At 40.3% G+C, this 27,715-nt stretch overlaps 1 protein-coding gene across 3 annotated transcripts in view; it reads left to right on the top strand.

Moving 5' to 3' along the window:
* The window catches only part of MAGI3 (membrane associated guanylate kinase, WW and PDZ domain containing 3), a 497,671-nt gene that overhangs the window by 444,727 nt on the left and 25,229 nt on the right, over nucleotides 1-27,715 (top strand). For all 3 annotated transcript variants that reach the window (XM_077481559.1, XM_077481557.1, XM_077481558.1), the window contains exons 17-19: nucleotides 6,432-6,534; nucleotides 13,678-13,795; nucleotides 19,825-19,968. In XM_077481559.1, the coding sequence (XP_077337685.1) occupies nucleotides 6,432-6,534; nucleotides 13,678-13,795; nucleotides 19,825-19,968 (365 nt within the window). The remainder of the gene's footprint in view (nucleotides 1-6,431; nucleotides 6,535-13,677; nucleotides 13,796-19,824; nucleotides 19,969-27,715) is intronic.

A 27,715-nucleotide genomic window follows, 5' to 3' on the forward strand; every position in this document is an offset into this window, starting at 1 on the left:
TCATCAGCAGCTTTTGTTTCTGGACAGTGTAGAAAATTCATCTACAGTAGTTTAAAATCCGGTTCTTAGATGGATTTTTTTTCTCCAAGTCAATCACATGCCTCTGCTTTTCCAAGGAGTTATTCTCAAGTCCGAGAAATAAAACATACATCTGATTGTGCCTACTCCTGCAATTTATTCAAGAAAATGAGTCTGCAGTTTAATTAGAAGCGTTATAATTTCTTTGCCAGATAGATGGCTTTGCCTGTTTCCAAATAATAAGTACCTTAATCCAGAAAGCAGATGGATTAGCACACGGGTACATTCTCATTTCAGTGCAAATATTAGACTTTCAGTCATCTTTTATGCAGAGAAATATGAAAGGCTTAGTTTACCTGTCCTTAAACATTTAATGAGAAATACATGCTTTTTTTTATATTTATGAAAACAGAGTGTTTTTATTAAAGGCTCTTGGTTCGGAGAATAATGATTTGTTTCCATTTATAATGTCACTCTTCGTATTTTAGAAAATTGTGACCTTTTCAGAGATCCCTTCATTTTACAATTAATCTAGACAGAACAGTACTAGATACGTGTTTGTATATGGAAACTCAAGTGGTATTTCTGTACAGATATTACTTATTTTTAACTGACCGATTTCATTTATTTTTTTCTGTGGATACTGTCACCTTAATTAGAGAAACAAATAAAGCTGTAGTGGGGAAAATTGGAGCCATGGACATTAAATATTGATCCGTTGCTTACAACTAACATGAAGACATTTGTGGAATGGTTTGTGTGATGTATCTGGTTACATCCTGTGATCAGTCTGATGCGGAGCTGATTGCACATATAGCTGACTGCTCAATCTTGATGTCATTCATAAACCATCATTACTTTTTGTGTACAGTTCTGTAGGGTCGCTGGCTGGACCAGCAGTCCTGCGTTGTATGACTCTGAGGGCCCACCCACATTCCCAACTATTGGACAGCAGATGGGATCGCCTACAACACTTTGTACTTTCATGTTGTTGGTTAATCTTTTTAATTTTAGCTTTTCCCTTCATAGGGCTAAATAATCTTTTCTTTTCTTTTTTTTTTTACATCTGGTCACACTGATTTGTGTTATTATTTGGTTGTATATTTGAGCACTGCATATTATTCTATGATCCATTGCTTGCAAATTGTCTTTTGTTGTGCTGGCTGCTCTATATACTAATTCTGAGCATTAGCGCAGTATTTTTTATTTTCCATTTTTATAATTACAGCTCAGTAAAAAGGATTGAAATTGAAGCGCCGCATCACTTCTAAGAGGTGCAGATACAACTTTATTTAACTAAAAGTAAGGGGAACAAGCCAAAGCATTTTCGTAATTATACACACAGGTGTTTTCAACAGCTGGTTTGGGTGCCAAACCAGCTGCTGACAAGGCCTTTGCATGTAATCACAAAAAATAACATTAAACGTCCAGTTTACTTCTAGTTTATTCACATTGTTTTCCATCAAGCCCTGATAAAAAGGGGCACTCTTAAAGCTCCAAAAAGAATTGGGTACTTTTTCGATTGTCCCTTTAATTTTATCGGAATAAAGTTGTGTCTGGACCTCTTAGCAATGATGTGGTGCTTCAGTTTCAATTTTTGTTGTGTTACGCCACAAGCCAAGGAGACCGGTGAAGATCCTCTGTGGTGTAGCAACCGCTTGCCCAGGAACCAGATCATTTACATCCACATTAATACTTTAAGCTAGCAAAACCAGTGGGATAACCTTATAGGCCCAGCTATTTATCCACTTGCCCACTTTCCTCAACTAATTTACACCTCAGTTCATAGCTATTCACTGGGGCACTGTCTGCCTGTGTGTGTTCTCTACAGTGCGTTAATAAATGTCACTCCAGAAATACATGGCCACCACCTGGCATTTCAAAACCTATGGCAGTAGTGAACTGGTTAATGTTTTTGTGCCCAGAGAGTTTTAACATCCATTTTATTTTAGAGATTGAAAACCCATTAAAGAACATTTGCCAGTCTCATTCACTCATAGTTGTGTCTTGAGAAAAGTATGTGGAAGAAGTATAATCTCATTCTGGATAATCTCATTCTAAGCATAACTTATCAAACACACGGCTTTGTTGTGTGTTTGATAAATTATGCTTAGATTGTCAGCAAAAAATGAGTTACCTCCATTCATGTTTAGCCTGTGGAATGCATACCTTCATATTTGTTGTTGCCAGTGACTCTTTTATATATGGTCACTTGGGTTTTAGGTTTAGTAGACTTTTAATTAGATCAATTTATAAAAGAACCACTTTTCTTTAATTAAAACATGTTCCGTTAGGGTCCCACAACTCCTTTTTTGACCTCTTGTATTTTGCACACATAGATACTTATAATTATATAAGCTAAGTCAGAACAGCTTAAATCATATTGGCATGCTGAACAGTCTGTCGTTGGCTCTGAGCCCATCCAGCTACAGTTCCAAATGAGGGGCTTAGTGGAGTCTCTACTGAATGGGAGAGCAGCATCAGACTGCGGCTAAACGTTTCATTGGTTTCCTAGATTCTTGGCTGCATATCTGAGCCCCTCAATTCCTCAGTTGTTATCTCTGCACACAGCTGGTCTACAGACTGAACAGCACAAAGATGTGAGGAAGGAGGCCAAGACTTGGTATGGGTGTTAGGTGGATCAGTACTGTGGATGCCTAATGATTAACCCTCCTCTACCCACTCTAAATTTGTTTTTAAGTAATCAGATATCAGCAACACCAGACTGAAATAAAATTGAGACTGTGGTGTGGATTGGTGTGATTTCCAAGTCAACCCATTGCTTTTTAGTCAAATCACTTATTAAAAGACACAAGATTCTAGAATGTTAACATATAACAATATAAAAAAAAGTTGGAGTCTATGTTGGGGGTATCTGTACTGTAAAACGTATATAGTTTTAATTCTAGCATTACTGTGGCTTCTAGTTCTGGTTTTCTTTAGAGGAGCTTGAGAGATGTGAAGAGGCTAAAAAAGTACAATATGAGCCCAACTCCAGGCAAAACTATTTCTTCAGTTTTGGAGAGAGTGGGAAAGATTGGCTCATTTACACTTACAACTAAATCTCCAACATGCTTTGCTTTTTTCATGCTTCAGTAATGCTTCAGTGATGCTTTTATTGAAGCTTGGCAAATGCTGTGTGCGTGTGTGTGTTTTGATTTTATATTTGTTTTTAAGGAGCCCAGTAGAAAACCAGTTCATTAGTACCCTTGTTCAGCAGATCCCCTGCTCAGTAGTAACCCTTACTTAGTAGCAACCCGTAGCGCTGCTGGTTCTCTGTCGCTCAGTCCTCACTCTGCAGTCCTGTTCATGTTCCGCTATAGCATTCCCATGTTGCACACCATGTGTGCTGTCTGCTAGTTGTTCCGCTCCAGTCCAGGTCCTGTTCACCTTCCTGCTGCTACACCCTGCACACCAGATGTTATGTCTGCACCAAACACTTCCAGAATATATACACATGAACCACAAATGACTGCTGACGTCGCCTTTCTGGTTCGTTAGCTGGTATCCCAGTGCATCCTGGGATACACTATATTACCAAAAGTATTGGGATGAATTGGAGCGGAGACTGCGAGCCAGGCCTTCTCGTTTCACATCAGTGCCTGACCTCACAAATGCGCTTCTGGAAGAATGGTCAAACATTCACAAAGACACACTCCTAAACCTTCTGGACAGCCTTCCCAGAAGAGTTGTAGCTGTTATAGATGCATATGACTCAATATTGAACCCTACGAACTAAGACTAGGATGCCAATAAAGTGTGTGTAGGCAGGTGTCCCAATACTTTTGGTAATACAGTGTATCTAATACCTGCAATACCTCCAAAGCAAAGCTAATGCTATTTAAAAGCCCCTCAAAAGATTCAAGTGCTGTAAGCGAGCCTTGTCATAGACTTATATGGAGGATTTGGAATCACTTTGAAGCACCATGAAAGTGACATTGGGTATGAACAGTGTGAACAGGACTGCAAAGTAACCATTTTATTTATTGACAGGCACTTTGGCATTTAGAGTGCTTTAAAAAGTGTTTCCAATGCCACAATTTTAATAATCAAGTGTAAATGAGCACTTTTCCTGCCATGTTTGTACCCATTGAGGAGCTTTTCCCTCAATTTATCTGCAAAAGGGATTAGAACCTCCTTCAGGTGTTTAATGCTGTCTCATAGTTACCTGTCTCACCCATCCCTCTCCTTTCTTGTCCTGGTGTATGAAAATATGAAAAAATTGTCACTGTAAGGCTGCATACTACATTGAAGAGATGTTCCAGGCCTCCGGCCTCAACCCCCCCTCAAAAAAATAAAAATAAATTGTCAGCTACAAATACTATTGCTGCTGACTTTTATCATTAGGGCACTTACCTGTCCAGGCATCCAGCGGTGTCAAAACCAGGTACCCACTCCCCCCCCCAAAGGTGCCAAATGTGGCAGCTGAGGGGGGGGAGACAGACAGATGGGTGGAGCTCTTCTTTAAAAACCTAAAAAAACTTTTAACCCATCCCCATTTTATCCAACACTAAAATTTTGGATATAGTTGGTCTTTAATAAACCATTTCTTTAGGTCTTTTTGCAATGTACTCGGTGAGCTAACAAATTGCATCAAATGCAGTGCAAGTGTTTGTAGACTTTACGCTGTAAACATCAGTTTTTCCTTGAGACTAATATTTACCCCTCTTTTAAACTTAAAAGAGAAGTATGCCCAAAGCTATTTTGGCCATACTTTACAGTCAGGAGCCACCCAGATGCCTGTAAGCCACTGAGAGTCTGAGCCAGTCACTCCTGCCCATTCCACAGCCCAGCACTCCAGTGAGCACTGGGAGGGCAGACGAGAGAGCTGGTGACTGGCCAGTGAAGACTGAGAACCAAGTTATCAGGTCTTTGATCTCTTGGTTATCAGTCTTATGCCCCGTACACACAAACAGAAATTTTCGCCAGCAAAAGTCCAATGGGAGCTTTTGGTCGTAAATTCCGACCGTGTTAATGCTCCATCGGACTGTTGCTAGTGGAATTCCCGCCAGCAAAGATTGAGAGCAGGTTCTCAATTTTTCGGATATTCCGATCGTCTGTACCAATTCCAACGCGCAAAATTCCTACGCATGCTCAGAAACAATTTGACGCATGCTCTGAAGCATTGAACTTGATTTTCTCAGTCGTCGTAGTGTTGTACAGCACTGTGTTATTGACGGTCGAAAGTTCAGAGAACTTTTGTGTGACCGTGTGTATGCAAGCCAAGCTTGAGCGGAAATCCGTCGGAAAAACCATCCAGGATTCTGCTAGTGTGTATGGGACATTGGAAGCAGTGGGGCACCGATGCATCCTTTATCCACCTATATATATATATATATATATATATATATATATATATATATATATATATATATATATATATATATTCCCATAACATCTCTTAAAATATGTCCAGGCAGTGCAAAAGCTTGCATAACTAGTACATACATTAAAAACATTGTTAATGGCCCCCTTCTGACCTATAAATTTTAGTAACATGCATTTTATCAAGTGGGTGTTTACACATGGCAGTGTCATTCATTTATACTAGCACCCCCATGGCATATCACTATCAAAAGGTGGTGTTGCAAAAAAAAAATCATATTTTTTGGCAATTAATTAGAGTTGGCATTCTAAGTTAATTGATTTCCTTAGCGCAACCCCTAAAGGGTCTCAAAGACTCAGTCCACCCAAAAGTGGTCTTTTTGCTATAGATGGAGCCTAATAGGCTGAACCAGCCCCTGGCTTCCTATATTTTTTAGATACTCCAATAGTGTGTTCTATAATTAAGATTATTTTCCTTTCTGTCTCTGAGTTTTTGGTGTTCCCACACACTTTTGTGTACTCCACCACCACCCTTGCATTATCCATAATATACACAGCAGGTGTGCAGACCAAAGAATTTAGGTGCAGATATCTGCTCATTAAAAGGTCCTGAAGGATAAAATAAATTGCTAGGTAGTGTAACGACCACCAAAAACTAAAATATCAAGTGAGCTGACCTTTTAAACCATATTGTCCAATATGTGTTTGATTTTACATTACAGCAAGTCTAACATCTCGGTCAGAATCATTGTATCATAGAGAAGACACTGCTTTATTTTAATGCTGCAATTGCCAGACTCTCAGTAGTGGATAATTGACAGTTCTAGTGACTTGTACTTTTAACTCTGGGCACAAGGATGTTGAATAATTTTCAGCATTGGCCAACGAGCAGTATGGCTCTCTTCTGTTACTTCACAGTTGTCAGCAGGGTGCTTCACCCCAAGTGATATATTAGCAATATGCTATAGAATTAATCCAAACTTTGGAGGACTCATGAACACAAGAAGCATGTTATAATCCGTGTGACTGATTACATATTTGTGTACTCTTATCTTAGTAACTAAGCCAATATCGTCTTATTTTATTAGAACACAGAGGTCCTCCATCTGGCTCAAATTCTGCAAGACAGAGCCCTGCTCCTCAGCATCGTGCCATGGGACAAGCACAACCGAATTATGGCACTTTAGACAGGTAAGGAAATGCCATGCTGACACAGTATTGCTATAATACACTGGCACCTCCTACTTTATTAAAAGAACTCAGGAAAAACACAGAATTCTGAATTTATGCTGCTTACCCAATTCCTGTTTGGATTCAACAGAAAAGCTAATGATCCTAGCCAGCTCTTGGGTTACTATATTTCCAAAGATCAGGGATTTCTGTGTATATTCAGGGCCATAATACTCCTTGAGTAGAAAAGCAGATTCATTCAAATTCAGCATTTAGTAGAACAGCCAAGACCTTGGGTGCTGAAGTTATTAAGGTCAATATGCAGTCTTCTGAAGCTCACATATTTAACAAAAACAGATCGATATTATATAAGTTTACTATTTGTCTTGACTGAGGTTCTGCTTTTGAAGAGCAGCAAACCGCTACATAAAAAATGGAAGAGATATGTTAGAAATGCAACTACTTGGTAAATGCACATGACTTGATGCATATGTAATGTCACAGCTTTCTCACTTCACAAAGCTCAAATCCTGATGGCCTTCTGAACAACGTAGTCTGTTTCTCAGACTGTGTTACTGTCATATAGGAGACTAGTGATTTCAATGCTCTGTCAATTTCATTTCCTTTGTGACTCATGATACATTGTAAAACTAGCCATCTCTTCCCTATAATATTAAAATAATAGGGTTTTTTTATTTTTATTTTTAAATGTATGTATATATACAGTATCTCACAAAAGTGAGTACACTCCTCACATTTTTGTAAATATTTTATTATAGCTTTTCATGTGACAACACTGAAGAAAAGACTTTTCTACAATGTAAAGTAATGAGTGTAAAACTTGTATAACAGTGTAAATTTGCTGTGCCCTCAAAATATATTGCCACAAAGCCATTAATGTCTAAACCACTGGCAACAAAAGTGCGTACACTCCTAAGTGAAAATGTCCAAATTGAGCCCAATTAACCATTTTCCCTCCCCGGTGTCATGTGACTCATTACAAGGTCTCAGGTTTAAATGGGGAGCAGGTGTGTTTAATTTGGTGTCATCGCTCTCACTCTCTCATATTGGTCACTGGAAGGTCAACATGGCACCTCATGGCAAAGAACATGGCATGGAAAAGAGCTGCAGCACAGTGGCCAAGACCATACAGCTGTTTAACAGGACAGGTTCCACTCCTCGCCATAGGCGACCAAAGAAGTTGAGTGCATGTGCTCAGCATCATATCCAGAGATTGTCTTTGGGAAATAGACATTTGAGTGCTGCCAACATTGCTGCAGAGGTTGAAGGGGTGGGGGGTCAGCCTGTCAGTGCTCAGACCTTACGCTGCACACTGCATCACATTGGTCTGCATGGCTGTCATCCCAGAAAGAAGCCTCTTCTAAAGATGATTCACAAGAAAGCCTGCACACAGTTTGCTGAAGACAAGCAGACTAAGGCCGCGTACACACGCGCGGACTGTTGGCCCAACTTTGTCCGTCCAACAGTTTGAGCGAACAGTCCGCTCAAACTTAGCATGGACGGACATGGCCACACACGACGGACGAACAGTTTGCTGAAACCGTGCGCGATGACGTGAACGGCACGTACGACGGGACGAAAAATACGACGTCCTATACACTGCAATGCAACCTTCCGACGTGGAAATCCTTTCTGAGCATGCGCGAGACTTAGTTGGCCGAACAAGCCTACACACGAGCGAACAGTCCGCTGAAACCTTGTTTCAGCGGACAGTTTTTCGGAATTTCCGTAAGACCTTGTTCGGCCAACTGTCCGCTGAAACTGTCCGCTGAAGCCCCACACACGAGCGGACTGTCCGCCCAAACACTGTTCAGCGGACAAGGTTGGGCGAACAGTCCGCGCGTGTGTACGCGGCCTAAGAACATGGATTACAGGAACCATGTCCCGTGGGCTGATGAGACCAAGATAAACTTATTTGGTGCAGGTGGTGTCAAGCGTGTGTGGCGTAAACCAGGTGAGGATACAAAGACAAGTGTGTCTTGCCTACAGTCAAGCATGGTGGTGGGACTGTCATGGTCTGGGGCTGCATGAGTGCTGCCGACACTGGGGAGCTACAGTTCATTGAGGGAACTATGAATGGCAACATGTATTGTGACATACTGAAACAGAGCATATTCTCCTTCCTTCCGAGACTGGGCCGCAGGGCAGTATTCCAACATAACGACCCTGAGCCTCCAAGATGACTACTGCCTTGCTAAAGAAGCAGCGGGTAAAGGTGATGGACTGGCCAAGCATGTTTCCAGACCTAAACCCTATTGAGCATCTGTGGGGCATCCTCAAACAGAAGGCAGAGGAGCGCAAGGTCTCTAACATCCACCAACTCCATGATGTTGTCATGAAAGAGTGGAAGAGGACTCCAGTGGCAACCTGTGAAGCTCTGGTGAACTTCATGGCCAAGAGGGTTAAGGCAGTGCAGGAAAATAATGATGGCCACACAATATATTGACACTGTGGGCCCAATCTGGACAGTTTTAGTTAGGGGTGTACTCACGTTTTTTGCCAACGGTTTAGACATTAATGGCTGTGTATTGAGTTATTTTGAGGGGACAGCAAATTTACTCTGTCATACAAGCTGTACACTCACTACTTTGCATTGTAGCAAAGTGTAATTTATTCAGTGTTGTTGAAAAGATAAAATATTTACAAAAGTCTGAGGTGTGTACTTATTTTTGTGAGATACTGTGTGTGTGTACATATATATTAGTAAACTTCCCAATGTATGTTGATTATTTACTGTACATCCTGTAAAGTATCAATGTATTTCGGGACAGATGTATTTGCTTATTTCTTTTGCATGCTCTGATTTCTTCTTTGGAGTGCTAAACAGTTTTTGGGCCTTTTTGATCTGATTCTTCTCACGACACAGCCTAGGAGTTGGATGAACCATGAAAATGAGGCACTCCCTGTGTGGCTGATATCTCATTTCCATAGTGATGAAAGGATAGATGATAATACACATGTTAAACTCCCCATGTACATTTTCTGCAACTAGTTTGTGTTTTCTGAGTCTCATAGAGTAGTAATGTATCCTGCCATCATTGTCCACTGGGAAAGAGTTCATGCCCACCTGACGCAAAGAAAAGGGTTTGAGCTGAAGCTTTGTGGTCACAAGACTGCATAGAAAAAAGCTTAAAAATGCTATTTAGGTTATTTTTTTAGAACATTTTTTAGAACATGTATGTAGGAAGTATCAGCAATGGTGAAGCAACATTTAAAATGTGGGTTGTGTAGAATTTCCTTCTACTTTAAGCAGGAAAGCAGAGTGATTGCAAAATGGGATAGTGGCTGTTTTTCAAATCACTATATTTAAACCAGTCGATGACCAGCAACGTACCATACCAGACTTCAAGTGGTTTTACCTGGATGGTTCCTGCAGCTGCAGTATTGTTTTTTAGGGCCGACAACCGGCTCTCTTGTTAAAGCCATCCTAGTGGCTAACAAGCCTCTGGATGGCTTTTACATCCCCAGCAACTTACGCAACTTTCCCGAGATCGCCCGTCCCACCGTGACTCCCGATTGTGCTTCCGCCGGTTGATCATAGAGGCAAACAGAGACCGGATTGGCTCCGTTCGCATCTATGATATAGGAAATCGGAATCGATGAGCATACATAACATCCGGTTTCCCCGGACGTAAGCAGTGTCATTTTTTTAACTGAAAAGCATTTGATCACACCAATGTAGTGTGATCAAATGCTTTTAAGGGCAGAGAAGGGACCTGGGGTCTAACGGACTCCCGATCTCTCCATAAAGAGTACATATCACTAACTATTGCTATCACAAAAAATATGGTTTTAAAGCGACAATGTAAAAATAAATCATAATAATACAAAAATGTAAAGCGCCCCTGTGCTCACCAGCAACCATGATTGTCCCACACATGTGAAGAATTACCAGATCATGGGCAGTAATTCTAGCACCAGACCTCCTGTGTAAATCTAAAGTGGTAACCTATGAAGGCTTTTAAAAGCATCACCTATGGATAGTAAAATTTAGTTTGTCACCATTGTATGGGCATGTGCAGTTTTAAAGCATGACAAGTTTGGTATCTATTTACTCGGCATAACATCATCTTTTACATTTTACCAAACAATTGAGTATTGTTTTTGTGCATAATTTTTTTTTTAAAAAGTGTATTTTTTCTGAAAAATCGCATTTGAAAATCTACTGCTCAAATACCGTTTGACATATAAAATTGCTATAAAAAATATATAATGTTTGGGGTTCTAAGTAATTTTCTAGCAAAAAATTTGAATACAAATATGAAAACAAAAAGTGTCAGAAATAGGCCTGGTTTTAAAGTGGTTAATCTAACAATAATATGAAAGGGAAAGCTTGTTTAAACTGTCAAATCTCATCAAACATTATTTCACAGTAAACACTGCAATAAATATGTGTCTCAAAATATGTGACCAGTTAAAATAAACTATAGTTTTCCCCTAAATTAATGGCTTTTTCCATTTATGATTGAGTTTTTGATTTTTTGGCAAGGAGGGTAAGAGCCCTGTCACACTGTGTCACATCAGTGGTAAAGCGGCGCTATTTTTAGCATCTCTTTACCGTCATTTTAGCGGCGCTATTTGGCAATTAGCGGGGGTGGTTTTAACCCCTCCATTGATGGCTGAGAAGGGGTTAAATCTGCTCGCAAAATGCCACCGCAGCAGCGTTTTTCCTACGGTATAGCAGCGCTGCCCCGTTGATTTCAATGGGGAGGAGCTGTGAGTTCACTGCTCCAAAGAAGCTGCTGGCAGAACTTTTTCTGACGCCCTGCCAGGACACCTCTCCAATGTGAAAGCCCTCTGGCTTTCACACTGGAGTGAATGGAGCAGCTGTTTTAGGGCGGTTTGCAGGTGCTATTTTTAATGCGATAGCGCCTGCAAAACGCCTCAGTGTGAAAGGGGTCTAAGAGAGATGCATGCTGTGAACATGTGGACTGTCCTGGCCTTCTTTTTATGAGGGGAATAAGCAATGTTCGGTGAGTATGAAGTCACTAAAATGCAAGGTCCACTTATGTAAACAGGGCACTCATCCTGTGCCAAAAAGATGTAGAAGAAACTGGAAAAACAGTAAATATACTCTCCTTATCTCTGGTGCCTAGACAAGGTGAGCAGATTTACCAGTTTTTTCCAAAGGTGTGTTTTTTTTTTTTTGTTATTTTTTTTCTGTTTTACGTTTTTATTCTGCTTTTTGTCATGATGTGGGTCCATGAGGAAATAAGTAGATCACTCTTTCTAGTGCAAGGTGGACTTTAATAGACTAGTTCTTTCAGTTAGCAGATAATCAGAACCCAAAATCTGATTGCTTACACTTGGGCAAAATTGGTAATATTTTTTATCGTCTTAAAGTGGTTGTAAACCCTTACAAACCACTTTTACCTACAGGTAAGCCTAGATTAAGTCTTACCTGTAGGTCCAAGAAATATCTCCTAAACCTACACGGTTTAGGAGATATTTACTAAAAGACAGTCACCGCTGTCTACGGAGTATGCGCCGTAGGCAGCGGTGAGCAGGCGCACTATCACTGTTAGCAGCCTGCCACTGCTAACGGCGATATGCCGTTAGTGACAGCTCCACTGCGCATGCACGGGAGTGACATCATTACTGCTCCGGCGCTGTGAGTGGCTGGAGCAGCAACACCCAAGAGAAGATGAACGCTCCGTACTACAGGGGACAGCGGTGACATCGCTGGCTCCTGTGTCAAGTAAGTGACACATAATGGGCTACTATGCAATGCTTTCCCTTTGCAGGGAGACAAAGAAGAAGTAAACCCATCAGGGTTTACTTTCTCATTAAGTACACAGTGAGGAAAAAAAGTATTCAATCCCCTGCTGATTTTGTACATTTGCCCACTGACAAAGGAATGGTCAGTCTATAGTTTTAATGTTAGGTTAGATTATTTGTCCCACTTCTCTTTGCAGATCATCTCCAAGTCTTTAAGGTTTTAAGGCTGATGTTTGGTAACTCGAACCTTCAGCTCCCTCCACATATTTTCTATGGGATTAAAGTCTGGAGACTGGCTTCTTCTTCTTGAGCCACTTTGTTGCCTTGGCTGTGTGTTTTGGGTCATTGTCATGCTGGAATACCCATCCAGGACCCATTTTCAATGCCCTGGCTGAAGGAAGGAGGTTCTCACCCAAGATGTGATGGTCCATTGTCCCTTTGATGTGGTAAAGCTGTCCTGTCTCCAGGAAAAAACACCCCAAAGCATAATGTTTCCACCTCTATGTTTGACGGTGGGGATGATGTTCTTGGGGTCATAGACAACATTCCTCCTCCTCCAAACACAACGAGTTGTTGATGCCAAAGAGCTTGATTTTGATCTAGTCTGGCCACAAAACTTGAAGGAAAAAAAAACTGCAGGACTTTAGTCCTTTACAGTGTGGTGTGTTACCAATTGTTTTCTTGGTGACTATGTTCCCAGCTGCTTTGAGATCATTGACAAGATTCTCCTGTGTAGTTCTGGACTGATTGCTAACCGATATCATTGAAACTCCACGAGGTGAGATCTTGCATGGAGCCCCAGACTGAGGAAGATTACCAGTTATTTTGTGTTTCTTCCATTTGCTAATAATCACGCAACTGTTGTCGCCCTCTAACCAAGTTGCTTGGCGATGTAGCCCATTCCAGCCTTGTGTAGGTCTACAATCTTGTTCCTGACATCCTTGGACAGCTCTTTGGTCTTGGCCACGGTGGAGAGATTGGAATGTGATTGATTGCTTCTGTGAACAGGTGTCTTTTATACAGGTAAACTGAGATTAGGAGCACTCCCTTTAAGAGAGTGCTCCTAATATCAGCTTGTTACATGTATAGAAGACACCTGGGAGCCAGAAATCTTAGTGATTTATAGGAGATCAAATACCTATTTCACTCATTAAAATGCAAATCACTTTAAAGACTTTTTTTAAATGCATTTTTCTGGATATTTTTGTCATTCTGTCTCTTGCTGTTAAAATAAACCTACCATTAAAATTATAGACTGATCTTTTTTTGTCAATGGGCAAACGTACAAAATCTGCGGGGGATAAAAAAATGTTTTCCCCCACTTTAATTCTGCTTGTGATTGTTGTTATGGGTAGAGAACCTTCTATTTCCTGGACTTTGAAACATAGAGTATGAATTTTAGAATGTTTTTTTTTTTTTTTACAGAAACACCCTGGATGCAGACAGCAGTAAAGCAGACCCCTCTGCCACTTATAGGTTCTTATGGACAGATCACAAACCTGATGCTGTACATACCTTGCCTTCGGGAGGCAGGCACTCACAGGTAGGTCTAGATAGAAAACTTTTTTTACTGTAGAACCAAAGTTAATATATAGGAAAGATTTTTCCGTATAAGGTTGTTGGGTCCTATGCTTGTTGTTTCATTCAGTGATTGTGCAAACTTTTACCACCGGAAAATTACATTCTCTCTTCAAAATAAATATCAGTAGAAAATCTGTAGGTTGTAGATACCTGTATGACTACTCTACTTTCTGTAGCCTATTGATCAGATTTACCTTAAATGGTCAGAGGAGTGGGCTTTTCTTTAATAGTAAGTTCTTTCAACCTCCAGAAGCACTAATCCTACCCATTTTTTAACTACCAAATGGGAAGTTTTTATGGGTGTGCCAAGTATGATAGTCAGACAAATCACAAGCTACACTGCCAAGGGAACAGTTTAGGGAAGGAGTAGATGTCTTAATGTCCGATGTTCTTGGTGAGACATCTCTGTGTGGTCAATATAAAAAATATTCCTAAATTTGAGAATTAAATAGCAAGTAGATGACTGCAGAATTATGCACCTAGGCCTTCATAATATTTAAGATTTACCAATAGCTGTATATAACGAGGGCTTCTGCGCAATCTGTTTCAATAATATCCTGGTAAACTCTCAAAGTTGTTGGTAAATTGTATTAATCTCGCAGATAAAAATCTAAAACCTCTTGGACCTATTGAAATTCCAGTGTAGCTTACAGTTGTTTGATTTCAATGTATTCTACTATATACAGTATATACACTCACCGCCACTTTAATTGGTACACCTGTTCAATTGCTTGGTAACACAAATTGCTAATCAGCCAGTCACATGGCAGCAATGAAATAAAAATGAGTGCAGTGCTAGACAGAATGTGACTAGATGTGTGAAGACGTCTAGAACTTACCCAAACTGATAAGATCAAATATAAATCCACTATGTCTCATGGATGATACTATATCACAATACAAGGACCAGTGGAATGTGTAACATAAAAACACACTATAACATGTGAATGGTATATTAAAAAAATGATAAACACAAATCTAAGTCAATAGTGTTGTTCAAACACTGTGACAAAAATAATAAAAGAATAATACGCGTCCAAACAAGTGCAGGGAAGGGGAGCAGCCTCCAGATAAAATCTGAGACATCAAATCCAGATAAATTGACTGGATGCCAAAAAACACTTGAAGGTGGTATAAATGAGAGGTTGGGTACTCTTATCCGATGTGGTGGACACACATACCATACGGCAGTGGGCCAAACGAGCTCGTAACACCTCAATTCCTGGTGTTGAATGCAGTAATCCTGCGACTCCAACCATGCGTTTTCTATACCATACGTCAGGGCGGCAATGAGACCGACAGCCTGATGTTCACACTAGATGTAGTTGTTCCGTGATTCCAACCGTACATCTCTCACCTGGAACTTCCTTTCTTTTTGTGCTTTCTTTTAGTGGTATTTGATCACCTCTGCGCTTTTCATTTTTTGCACTATAAACAAAAAAAAGAGTGTCAATGTTGGAAAAAATTTTTTTACTAAAATAAATATAAAAAAAATGTTAAACAAATTTAGGACCAATATGTATTCTGCTACATATTTTTGGTAAAAAAAAAAAAAATCACAATAAGCGTATATTGATTGGTTTGAGCAAAAGTTATCACGTCTACAAAATAGGTAATATATTTATGGCATTTTCATTATTTTTTTTATTTTTTTTGGGACCATTGACATTTTTACAGCAATTAGAGCTAAAAATAGCCACTTATTACTGCATAAATGTCACTGGTAGGGAAGGGGTTAACAGTAGGGGGTGATCAAGGGGTTAAGTTTTCCCTAGGGAGGTGTTTTTAACTGTATGGGGGCTGGCCTGACTGGAGGAGGAGAGAGATTGCTGTTCCTAATCACTAGGAACAGCAGGTCTAACTCTGCTTCCCTGACAGAATGGGGATTTGTTTGCTTGTGAAAATTGAGGTAGTTGTGCGCTAATATGGTGTGAAATGTAAAAACCTATAATAGTGATTTGTTTACACTGACAGATCCCCGTTCTTCCTGTCTTTGGAGCGATCGCACATGGCTGGCAGACACAGAGTCCGCCAGACCTGCTGGTTGGTACCCCAACAGAGCCCACAGATCGCCGTGTACGTGCCCAATGTACAGTGACACCAATTCGCGCAGGGGAGCCAACCTGCCACCGTACAATTGCGGTGGCTGGTCCATAAACCTGCTGGATGGTACCCTCTCTAGCGAATGGGCGAGAGCCCACAGATCGCCGTGTATGTACCCAACGTACAGTGACACCAATTCGCGCAGGGGAGCCAACCTGCCACAGTACAATTGTGGTGGCTGGTCTGGAACTAGTTAACTGGCAGTCTAACTTCCCAGTTTTGACTGACTTTGCAAGATGGTGAACCATTCTAAAGTGACTGAAACCTTCTGGCAGAAGGTTGTTCAGATGAAGGGCAAAGGGATGACCCTTTCAGCCATAGCAAGAGTAGTTTTTCGTTCCAAATCTGTGATTTCTAGAATATTGCATCTTTACAACATCACAAACTCATTCAAGTCCCCCAAGAAGAGAGGACAGGATAGTGCAGAGAATCTCAATGGGCAATCAGTTCAACACTGCAGCTGCGATTTCTCACCAGTTCAAAGCTGAACAGAGTAAGGATCTGTCTCATCATACAGTGTCTCCCCGTTAAAGAGAATTTGGACTGAAAGTCCACTCTGCAGTGACCAAACCTCTTATTAACAGAAAGAATCAAAAGGTTAGACTCACCTTTGTTGAGGAACATGCTGTGCGGACAGAAGAGAACTGGTCCAAAGTTCACTTCAGTGATGAAAGCAAGTTTAATTTATTTGTGCCCGATGAGAAACATCGTTTGTCTTCCAACTGGGGAAAGACTGAACCCAAAGTGTGTAAAGAAGTCAGTGAAAGGTAGAGGGGCAAGCATCATGGTTTCGGGGAGGTTTTCTGCAGCAGGAGTTGGGCCTCTTATACAGCTACATGAATCCAAATGTTTATCAGAATCTTCTTGGACAACATGCGGTTCCTTCCTTGCATTTATCACCCAATCAGCCAGCAATTTTCATGCATGACAATGCCCCCTGTCATACAGTAGAATGGGTAAAGCAGTTCCTTAAAGCTGAAAACATTGAAGTAATTAAATGGCCAGCCCAGAGTCCTGATCTAAACCCAATAGAAAACCTCTGGAAAATCCTTGGCGACAAAGTTATGGCCAAAAAACCCACTACAGCCACTAAACTGTGGAAAAAACTGGATGAAGAGTAGAACAAAATCACACCAGAGAAGTGTGAGAGACTAATGATATCCTGTGGCCACAAATTTGCTGAAGTCATTCAAAGCAAGGGCCTGTATACTTCCTACTAACTGTTGATTGTTGTAACCTTCAGAAATGTTGGTTGTAATCTTGATCCGTGTTACAGTCATTGCTGTTCTCTAATTTTGATCATTGTGTTTTTTACAAAATAAAGTATTGTTAAAGTGCCTTGGTTATTTTGAAAAACACTGTTCTATTAGCAAGGTATAGCCACAACAAAAAAATCCATCAAATGTTGAGCATATACACACACAGTTGTGCTCATTAGTTTACATACTCTGTCATTATGATTTAAAAAAAGAGTAAACATAGTTGATTGATAATAAATGGCTTCAGCCTAACACTAACCATGAGTGAAAAAAGTTTTTGTTATCATTCATCTGAAAAATGGCCAAGAAATTATAAATTCTGCCAGGGTATGTAAATTTATGAGCACAACTGTACACACACAAACCTGATTGCCTGCTACATACCCGTATGTGTACGCCCCTGAGAATGGATGCTTGCTTGTGGCCGCATGGTCTTGCGATGGTTGTGATCAAAGGACACAGCCAAGACTGGATCAGGATATGGGCGCCGTGTTTGGCTGAGTCCAATCACAGCCTTCACAGTGTATACAGAGACGCGTGTCCCTGTGTCAATTCTCATCGCTGAGCTCAGTGCAGGGGGGGACGGGGGAATCTGCAACCTCTGTGACAGCTCTGTGTGTGTAAGAAATTATTTTGCACATGTACAACTGCACAAAACATGTCAGTGTCCCCATGAACATCTGTACCAGTGCAAAAATAGTCTGCAGTAGTGTTTCATTGTGACATCAACATCTGCCAGTGGACATTCAACATCTGTCATAGTGTACAAATGCACAAAAACATCTGTTAGTGTACCAGTGTCCCACCAATAAATAAAACATTTAAAGCCCCCCCCCCCCCCCCCCCCATCCTCCTGAGCTCACGTACAAAAGGGAACGCACATGTTGGTCCCATACATATATACGTAAACAGTGATTGCACCACACACGAGGTATTGCCACAAACGTCAGAGCGAGAGCAATAATTCTAGCACCAGACTGCCTGTGTAACTCCAAGATGGTAACCAATAATGGTTTATAAAGCGTTGCCTATGGAGAATTTTAAATACTGAAGTTTGGCGCCATTTCACAAGCGTGTGCAATTTTAAAGCATTATATGTTTGGTATCTATTGACCTGACGACAACAACACCATATTTGAGTATTATATTGTCTGTGTGTGCATTGAAATTCATTAAAATGTATTTATGCATTATGTGTAAAATTGTGTTTGAAAAACTGCTGCGTAAATACTGTGTGACATAAACATTTTCAAAACCCACCATTTTATTCTCTAGGTCCTCTGCTACAAAAATATATAATGTTTGGGGCTCTAAGTCATTTTCTAGCAAAAATACAGATTTTTACTTGTAAACAAAAAGCGTCGGAATAAGTTCTGGTCTTAAAGTGGATAATGTCTGATGGTGGTCCTTGGATGTTGCGCTTCTCTATGTAGCCAGGCTGTGAAAAAGTCTCACGCGTTGTATTGCCATACTGAGGACAAGTATGAGAATGTGTGAATGTATATACCTAGCTCCAAATAAAGATAGGATATGTGACGCTAAAAGATATAATAACATATTAACCTAAATAGTGATTATCAATACTCACTCACTGGGTGATTTTTTCAAGAGTATTGATACATTGTTTCAGTTTATTTGTCAATATTATTTGATATTTATGTTGAACATTAATATATTTCTGCACTTTGTTTGTATTCACGCCATGTCACAGTGAGAGTTGTCTGTTGCATTCACTGATTCTATGTGGTTTGTACATTAGTTAGGATGTATTGGTTTTGTATTTAATTACTATTTAGGTTAATATTTTATTATATCTTTTAGCGCCACATATCCTGTGTTTATTTGGAGCTAGGTATATCCATTCACAGTTTTTTTAAATATTAAGTGGCGGCTGTAGTTAGAACTTTTTCACTTGTACACAATGAAGGAGCGGTTTATTTGTGCACCATCAGTTTGGTTTAAGTATCAGAATGTGTTTTGGGGTGTAGTTGCAAGTATGCCTTGCCATGTGTAAGAAATAATACACAAAAAATAATAATAATAATTTCTTCATTATCCAAAGCATTGTAGGAAAAATTACAACTTCAAAAAACTTGTCATGCCACTTACTAAATACCTTGGGCTGTCTACTTTTCAAAAGGCTAATTTGGGGGATATTTGTACTGTCTTGACATGTTAGGTATGATCAATTTTCAATGATTGGTACCATAGTTTGTAGACTCTATAACATTCACACAGACCAAATAATGTAAACTGATTTGGGTTATTTTTAACAAAGAAATTTAGCAGTATACATTTTGGTCAAAATTTTTGAAGAAAATTACTTATTTGCTAAATTGTATAACAGAAACAAAGAAAATCGCTTTTTTTTTATTTGTAACACAAAAAAATAACTCCTGATAAATAATACCATTAAAATAAAGCCCTGTTTGTGTGAAAACAATGATACAATTTTAATTTGGGTACAGTGTTGCATGACTGAGTAATTCTCAAAGTGTGAGAGCACTCAAAGCTGAAAAGTGGCCTGGGTTGGAGGGGGGTGAAAGTGCCCAGTATTGAGGTGGTTAAGACATTTTTAAAATCAGCAGGGATTCAACTGTGTTCTAAATGTGTAATTGTATATTTTCAGCATGTGGGTTGCTATCCTGTGGAGCTGGAGCGAGGACCTAGGGGCTTTGGGTTTAGCCTCCGTGGAGGAAAAGAGTATAACATGGGACTATTTATCCTCCGCCTTGCAGAAGATGGGCCAGCCATCAAGGATGGACGTATTCACGTATGTATAGATCACTAACCAAGAAGATGCTGTTCCCCGTCACCAAAGTAAAGAAACATTATGTTGTTTCCAAGGGAATTACTTACAAATTACAGCCCTCCATGTGTTCTGAGTCCTAAGGACATCTCTCTGCAGCACCCAGCAGTGTCCGTGTACTGACTGCTCGGGCAGTTCTGTCAATACCTGTCATTTGTCAGAGGATAAACTATGGTCAGATTAGTGCCAGGTAGCTACGGAACTATCAGCAGTATATCTACACCAGCAGAATATTCCTCACAACAGTATTTCTTCCTGTAGTGCTTGGTAATGTTTATCTTCAGGTTCTGCAAGTGAATTTCAAAGAACGAGAATAACATAGATAAGAGATGGAAAAAGGCAGATACCTTTTCAGATTTCAAATATGCTGCATTACAAAGGTATAAATAAACATACAAAAAATGAAAGTGTAATTAACCATACATACATTACTGCTAAATAAAGAGTTACGCTGAGCATTACCTAAAGCAAAGCAGTGCAGTCCATGTTTCTCCTAAAAGTAGATTATGTAATTTAGAGATTGAGACTACTGATATTTTAATACTAGAGAATAAATTGCACACAGTACTGATGTATAACGCTGGATCATTCTGCCAGAAAAATTCACACACAAAAAAAAACCGTGACTATGGTTAGTATAGTGGGTTTTGTTATGAGCATAAAAAAATTGAGATCTATTTTATATTCTAGTTGTGAGTTGCATGCATTCATGTGAATGTGCATAAAATACTGACCAGCAACGTGTTTTTAGTAATTGTTCTTTTTTTTATCTAAGTGCAGTGCTAATTTACTGATATTTACACACAATAAAAGCAATGGGCTGCATTCAGATAAAGAAAATGCTTAAAAATGCGAAGTTTTTGGTGCCTGTGTGCAAGAGCCCTAAGATGTATCAGCTTTCACTGTCATTTAAAACCGCTTGCTTGAAGCTCTTTGTTTCTTGTACACTGGCAGCTCCTAAACTTGAGTTTAGGAGCTTTTGAGTTTTTTTCTGCCAAAGCTCCTAAACTCGACTCCATAAAAGCCTACGTGTTAATGTACACCCAGGCTTTTAGCAGGGTTTAGGAGCTTCCTTGTTTAGGTGAGGTTCAACCTCTCTCTCCTGAACACAGAAAAATCACGTTCAGGACAGGAACGTTTTGACCGACGATTGCATTTTTGCTGCGTTTTTTCACAGACAGCAGCTGCCAATGTACATGAAGCCTTAAAAGGCTTAGTTCATCTTTAAAAAAAATACTCTATGCAGTCCATGAACACTATTCCATCATTTTAAAGTAATCCGATTTTAGAAAAAAATCCATTTATGCTCCTCCCATACCTGTAAGCCTTTTGTGAATGAGGTGAAACCTGCCCCAAACACTTCTGTTATTTTTATAGATCAAAAGTCCTTGTGCAAATTTCACTTCTATGGGACTATTTACAATATTATTTGTACACTTGTGCAAGGACTCACATTTATATTAATTGATGTCCATTCAAGTATATTGTTGTTTTTTTTTTTTTTTGAGCACAAGTTTTGATCTATATTTGTTATGTTCCTATTCCTATATATTGCTGTGCCAGCTGCTTGCAAAGTTTTTGGTTTTATTACTTCTAATATTTTTCACAGCTTCGTCCTGTTCACTTCTCTTGGATGGATGACCACCACCTAGCACCACCACCTAGCAGTATCGGGTGCTGTCCTTCTGAGTCTCCGCACATATGCATTGTGCTATACACTGAAAAGATGAGCTCAGCAACAGCAAGAAATAGCATTGTGCATGTGCAGGGCTCAGAAGGATGGCACTTGCTCCTGTTAAGGGCCAGTCTCCTAACAGTTGGTCCATCCAAGAGATGAGAACAGGATGAAGCTGTGAAAAATCTCAAAAGTGATTGGGGCAGGTTTCACTCTGTTCACAAAAGGCCTACATGTATGGGAGGAGAATAAATGGATATTTTTAAAATTGTATTTGTTTAAACTTATGGAATAGTGTCCATGGACTACACAGAGTATTTTGTAAAGGTGAACTAACCCTTTAAAGCATCCTTACCCAGGTGTGTTGAATACAGATCCTAATAGAAGTGCTGCTGTCACTCTAAACAAATTTTTGGGAGATTACCAATAGCAGCTTCCATCTCATAGTTGAATCTGAACATGCGTGAATTTTTGCGCGTCGGAATTGCATATACACGATCGGAATTTCCGATAGAAAGTTCTTCCATTGGGAAAATTGTGAACATGCTATCAAATTTTTGCTGGTGGGAATTCAGCCAGCTAAATTCCGATGGAGCGTACACACAGTTGCATTTTCCGATGAAAAGCTCTCATAGGTCTTTTGCTGGCCAAAATTCAGATCGTGTGTATGCGGCATAAGTCCCTCTGTTCCTTATGGTGCTCAAAACCAAACATTGTGCCACCGTAATGTGCTCTCCTCTTTAGGTGTATTCTCACCTTATGCAGTGTGACCTCACAACGAAGTTTCATCATATAGTGCTTTTTAGCCTCTCCAGGGCTACAATCAGTGCAGTCTGGGTTTCCTCGATCCTCTCCCTTCATGATGTTGCCTCACTGTATGCTGGTAACGTCAGGGTCCATATAAGAAAAGAGAACTCCAATAGAGCTTATACAGTAGAAAACACTGGCTTCTATTAAAACATAGAAGAAGTAGGTACTCAAATTTCCCTGGTGTTTCAAGCGCACCAGACTATACACAATGTGTGCTCTATTTGGTATCTCCGTTCAGTAGCACAAGCCACATACATCCCCGTGGGCAGTTAACTCCACGTTGGGTCCGGACGTCATCACCGCCCTTGCCCCTCCCCTGTCCACAAGGATAGTGACGACACCCGGACCCAATGTGGCATTAGCTGCCCACGGGGTGTATGTGGCTCGTGGTCCTACTATCCTTGCCCCTCCCCTGTCCACAAGGACGGAGACGGCACTTGGACCCAACATGGAGTTAGCTGCCCGTGGGCAGCTATGGGGCTTGTGCAACTGAGCAGAGATATCAAATAGAGCACACAGTGTGTATTCTGGTGCAGTGGCTGGAAGCACCAGGGAAATGTGAGTACCTACTTCTTATTTGTTTTAACAGAAGCCAGTGTTTTTTTTTTTATGGTATAAGCACGTACTACTGAAGTTCTCTCTGCTTATATGCAGTCTGATGTTACCAGAATACTGTGAGGCAATGTCACGAAGGGAGAGGAACCCAGACTGCACTGATTGTAGCCCTGGAGAGGCTAAAAGGCACTATATGATCTATGTTTCTATGCTTTTTCTCATTTTTTTTCTTTGTGAATACACATATTGGCTCACAATATTTTTTTACTTTGAATAAGTGCTGAAGGGTACTTTACTTTAGGAATTTCCATATGTTTTGCAAATGCTTACTAAAGCTGGTGCTGCCTAAAGTGGCATTTACAAACAAAGGCCCAACAAAACCCATTTGTTTAGGATCAAAAAACAACAAATGAAATAAGCATACAAATAGCAATATATATGAACTTCAAGTATGGATCTAAAAAAGGACGCAGGTTATAGATGCAAAAGAAGGCCACTAAAATCTCAAACAGTAATAACTGCAGGGGGCAAAGATCTAGCCAAACTGCTCCTTGTTTCATCAATGTTGTATCATTTTTCCACATGGCCCCTTATGTAAGCCTGTAAGAAAAATAAACTACAGATATGTTAACATTCCATTACTATACCTGTTTTTGCAATTTTGTACGTATCAGAGGCAAAATAAAAGTGTCATTAGGGAAACTCGTATTGAAATGCGATTCGGTATACTATAAAGTTTGAATTGTATTTGTAGCATTGGCCTTTATATAATATAATCAGATGGATCAGAGCCAAGTTTGGATCTATTTTATACCTGCATTGTTGGCAGGTTTGAGAGCATCCAGACTGCGCAGCACAGCAGTAAAGTAACGCTCTATAGTGTCATTTAACACTAGCATTTTACATTCATTCCCTCGCCTGGCTGACTTTGTATAATGAAGGACATGAAATATAGTTATTCATAGTAACCAATCAGACAGTATTCATTTTATGAAGAATGGAAGCCTAAAGTCGGCCCTTCTGTATTAAACCTGAACTCTGGTTTACTTTTAGACTTGCACAGTTGTGCAGGCTCCTCTGTTAGCATTTTCCTCACCTGTCCAGGGGCGGACTGACCACTCATGGGGCCCCCGGGAAATAGGAGAATATGGGGCCCCCAGGCAATCAGAGATTATGGGGCCACACAGTAGATACAATCACACAGTATACACAGACATGTTTCTATTGGCTGAGAAGGTACTGGAGAGGCGGGGCAGCTATCATCTCAGGATTTTTAGACCAAAAGGATGTCGGTAAGGGACATTTCAGAGACAGATGTAAAACAAAAAACATCGATTTTTACATACTGTCCCTGGTTTTACTAAGGCTGGCAACCCTGATGGGGCCCCCTAGTGGCATGGGGCCCTCGGGCAGTGCCCGAATGGCCCAATGGTCAGTCCGCCCCTGCACCTGTCTTACTGTGCCAGAGTTGCTCCCTTCCTTTGTTAGATTTCAGTTCTTTCAACCATGGAGGCTCAGTGTCATATGAGGCCATTACTTATGGTGGTCTGCATGCAAATTTAGTCTACCTGGGAAGATTCACTATTATGATATGTGTATAAGCCCTCCCAAGGTTTAGCCCACTGCTTGCATCAGGACTGAGGGTTCTTGAGACAAGTATTGAGGCAGGGAGCTCTGATGTTTTCAAGAAGCTGTGTACAGCACCTTGCCAGCCATCAGCCACCATCTATGATCTACCTGCATTGCATAGAGAAGCACAGTGATGATGTCACAGGGAATACAAAGTAATGAAAATGTTGTAATATGTTTCATTTGACTGTGTGGATCAACCAGGGAAGGAAAAAGATAAGTAAATTATATTTAATCTTTTAGGAATATTTCCCAGAATGTGTATATTATACATAGTTGCATTGGTCCAGACTGGACCGATGTAACCATGTATATACCAGACCTGGCTGATGTCCTTGGGAGCTGGAAATCACTAAAGTAGGCAACACTACAGCGATCTCCACTTGTTTCCAAGTCCTGTGCTGAACAGGAGGTTGCCACCCATGTTCCCCATTTAGAGAATGCTTGGCATTTTCTGAAGGAATGCATAACATTCTCTGATTGGACAAGGTGGAGAGTGTGATGTCACTTCCCCGCGCCTCTACTTGTTCAATCAGAGAACACTTTGCATTCATTCAGAAAATGCAGAGCATTCCCTGTATGGTAATTCCCTGTATGTAAGCAAAGTATATGTATGGGCCACTGTAATACTAGCACATATATGCACACACTAGACATATTAAAAGAATTTTGATAGCACTGTTATATTAATTAAATTTACATATATTTTTATGCACAGAGTTGCACAAGCATTGGGTTTTAGCGCCATAGCCCAGTATTTCATTCTCTATCTTTCACCTCCCCCCCCCCCCCCATTTAAGGGGTGGAGGATCTAGGCATAGGCAGCTTTAACCCCTTATTACTATCCCCATTCACAGGTTTTCATTTAATTGATTTATTTTAGTTACAGATAGAGGGGGTAGTCCGTAGCGCGACTTTATCTATTTACTTATTCCTGTATGGTGTTCCTGCTGATTCGCCTGTACACCTTAAGCAGAAGCTCGGTGCAGGACACAGAAGCATACAGAGGTCATTGGAGTAGCAGTGTCTACTTTAGTCATTTCCAGCTTCCAGTAGCATTGACTAGGTATGGTATTTACATAGTACAGTATATATACATTGGTCCAAGCTGGATCAATGTAACTATGTATAATATAGATATGCCTGGAATTATTATTTAAGGGCTTATTCACACCAGGTGCATTACAAGACTGTGTGCATAATAGTACATTTTTCCACACAGCAGGCCTTGTGCAGAAGAGTGTGGATGCCGTTAATTTTTAATGGGGTACCCTCATGCATCTGGCAAATGTGCCTGCCTTTGCACCTGCACCAAAATGCATGGTATCGCTGTACTTTTGAGAAAGTCAGTTTATCTAATGAGGGCAGGACAGGCCTGTAAGTTATCTTTTTAAACCTAAATATGTTTGTTGTGCTATTCAGATATTCTTTTGTGTTGCTATGGTTACTTGTACTTGCAGCAAAGGTTCTATGCACAAGGATATCTTTTTGTCCTTGCTCACAGCAGCCTTACTTTGAATTGTAGTAAATATTGAAATTATAATAGCTTTTCAACCAACACGGCCTTTGTGGTTCTGTTACATCTTAACAAAGTCGACTGTTGCCTGTTTTTTTTTTTTTTTTTTTTTAAATAAATTCTATTTATTTCAATTTTTGAAAAAGATACAGAGGTACAAAGAAACAAAAAACAACATAGTAACAACTAACTAAAATGAAACATCCCAAGAAACTTGCTGCTAAAGACTAGGATTAATGAGTGATCAAGTACACTAAGGATGTAAGCACTAGGGTAGCATGACCAGACCAGTGACACCATCCGTCTGTACCGTCCCAACAGTGCCATTAACATGGGAGGAGCTCATCTAATATGACAGGTCGTACAGTGCATTAGCCATGATTTCTCTATTCTAAACACTAAATGATAGTGAGTCAGTTAACATGTGACATCCCCTGAGTTTTTTTGTTCATTAGTAGTAGTATCAGACTCCAGCCAAATGTCCCATACTTTGTTAAATTTCTTCAGACAGCACCTATGCAAACAGGTTTCCTTGTATAGGGGCATCGTCAAATTGACTAGTGACTTCCACATATTCAGAGTAGGTGCAGAAGAAAGTTTCCACTTGAGTATAATGCTCTTCCAAGCATAAAACAGGAGTAGGCCTAGTAATGTACGGACAGCTCTGGAGGGGGCCAGAGCATTCACCAGTCCCAGAATATACACATCAACCTTCTGAGGTATAGGGATAGTAGTTAGGCCAGTAATGAATGTGAGTACATCGGACCAAAATACCTGCAGGAGAGGGCAGGACCAAATCATGTGTATATAATTGGCCATCGCCAACAACACTGGACAGTCTGAAAATATTTTATGCAATCTGTGTAGCGTAAAGTGATACTTATGAAGAATTTTAAATTGGATCAAACAATCTGGAGGATATGAGGTGAGAGAAGGGTAGTTCTCACAGCTCCTCCCAATCCTCTGTGTCCAGCTCCACCACCCAAAAAGAACAAATGGTGTCCACCCCATGGTGCACAGTTTGTTGAAATGCTTTATAAATTGCAGATAAAGGTTTCTTGCAGGGGTCTTATTTTAGAAGCGACTACATATCAGCTTGATATAGAAGCATTGGCGATGTTCCTAATTGTGCAGTGAAGGCATGATGGAGCTAGAGGAACCAGAAAAAGTAGGAGTTGGGTAGTGCAAACTTATGTTTAAGTTGGTCAAATGTTTGCAATGCGCCACCCCCGCAAATATGGGACAAATAACGGACACCCCTAACAGCTCATATGTAGGGGTCTGGAATAGAGTAGAACTCCGGTAAAGAGGGGTTTAACCATAAAGGAGTATTTGGAAAGCATTTTCTATCATGGAAATAGTTGGAGGATGTGGATCTTTAATGGCCCGAAAAAGTGCATTCCGCAAAGTTTCGTGGGCACCCACCAAAGAAGCCTCCAGGGCGACTGTTGCCTCTGTTAAGCCTGCATTTCCAGTAGAAGCATTAGAGATGTATTCTTGATTGTAAGCTGTTGGTTTGTGCAAGA

The sequence above is a fragment of the Lithobates pipiens genome, unplaced genomic scaffold (assembly GCF_037356315.1).
Source record: "Lithobates pipiens isolate NorthernLeopardFrog02 unplaced genomic scaffold, aLitPip1_a1.2 Scaffold_16, whole genome shotgun sequence".
Classification (NCBI taxonomy): Eukaryota; Metazoa; Chordata; class Amphibia; order Anura; family Ranidae; genus Lithobates; species Lithobates pipiens.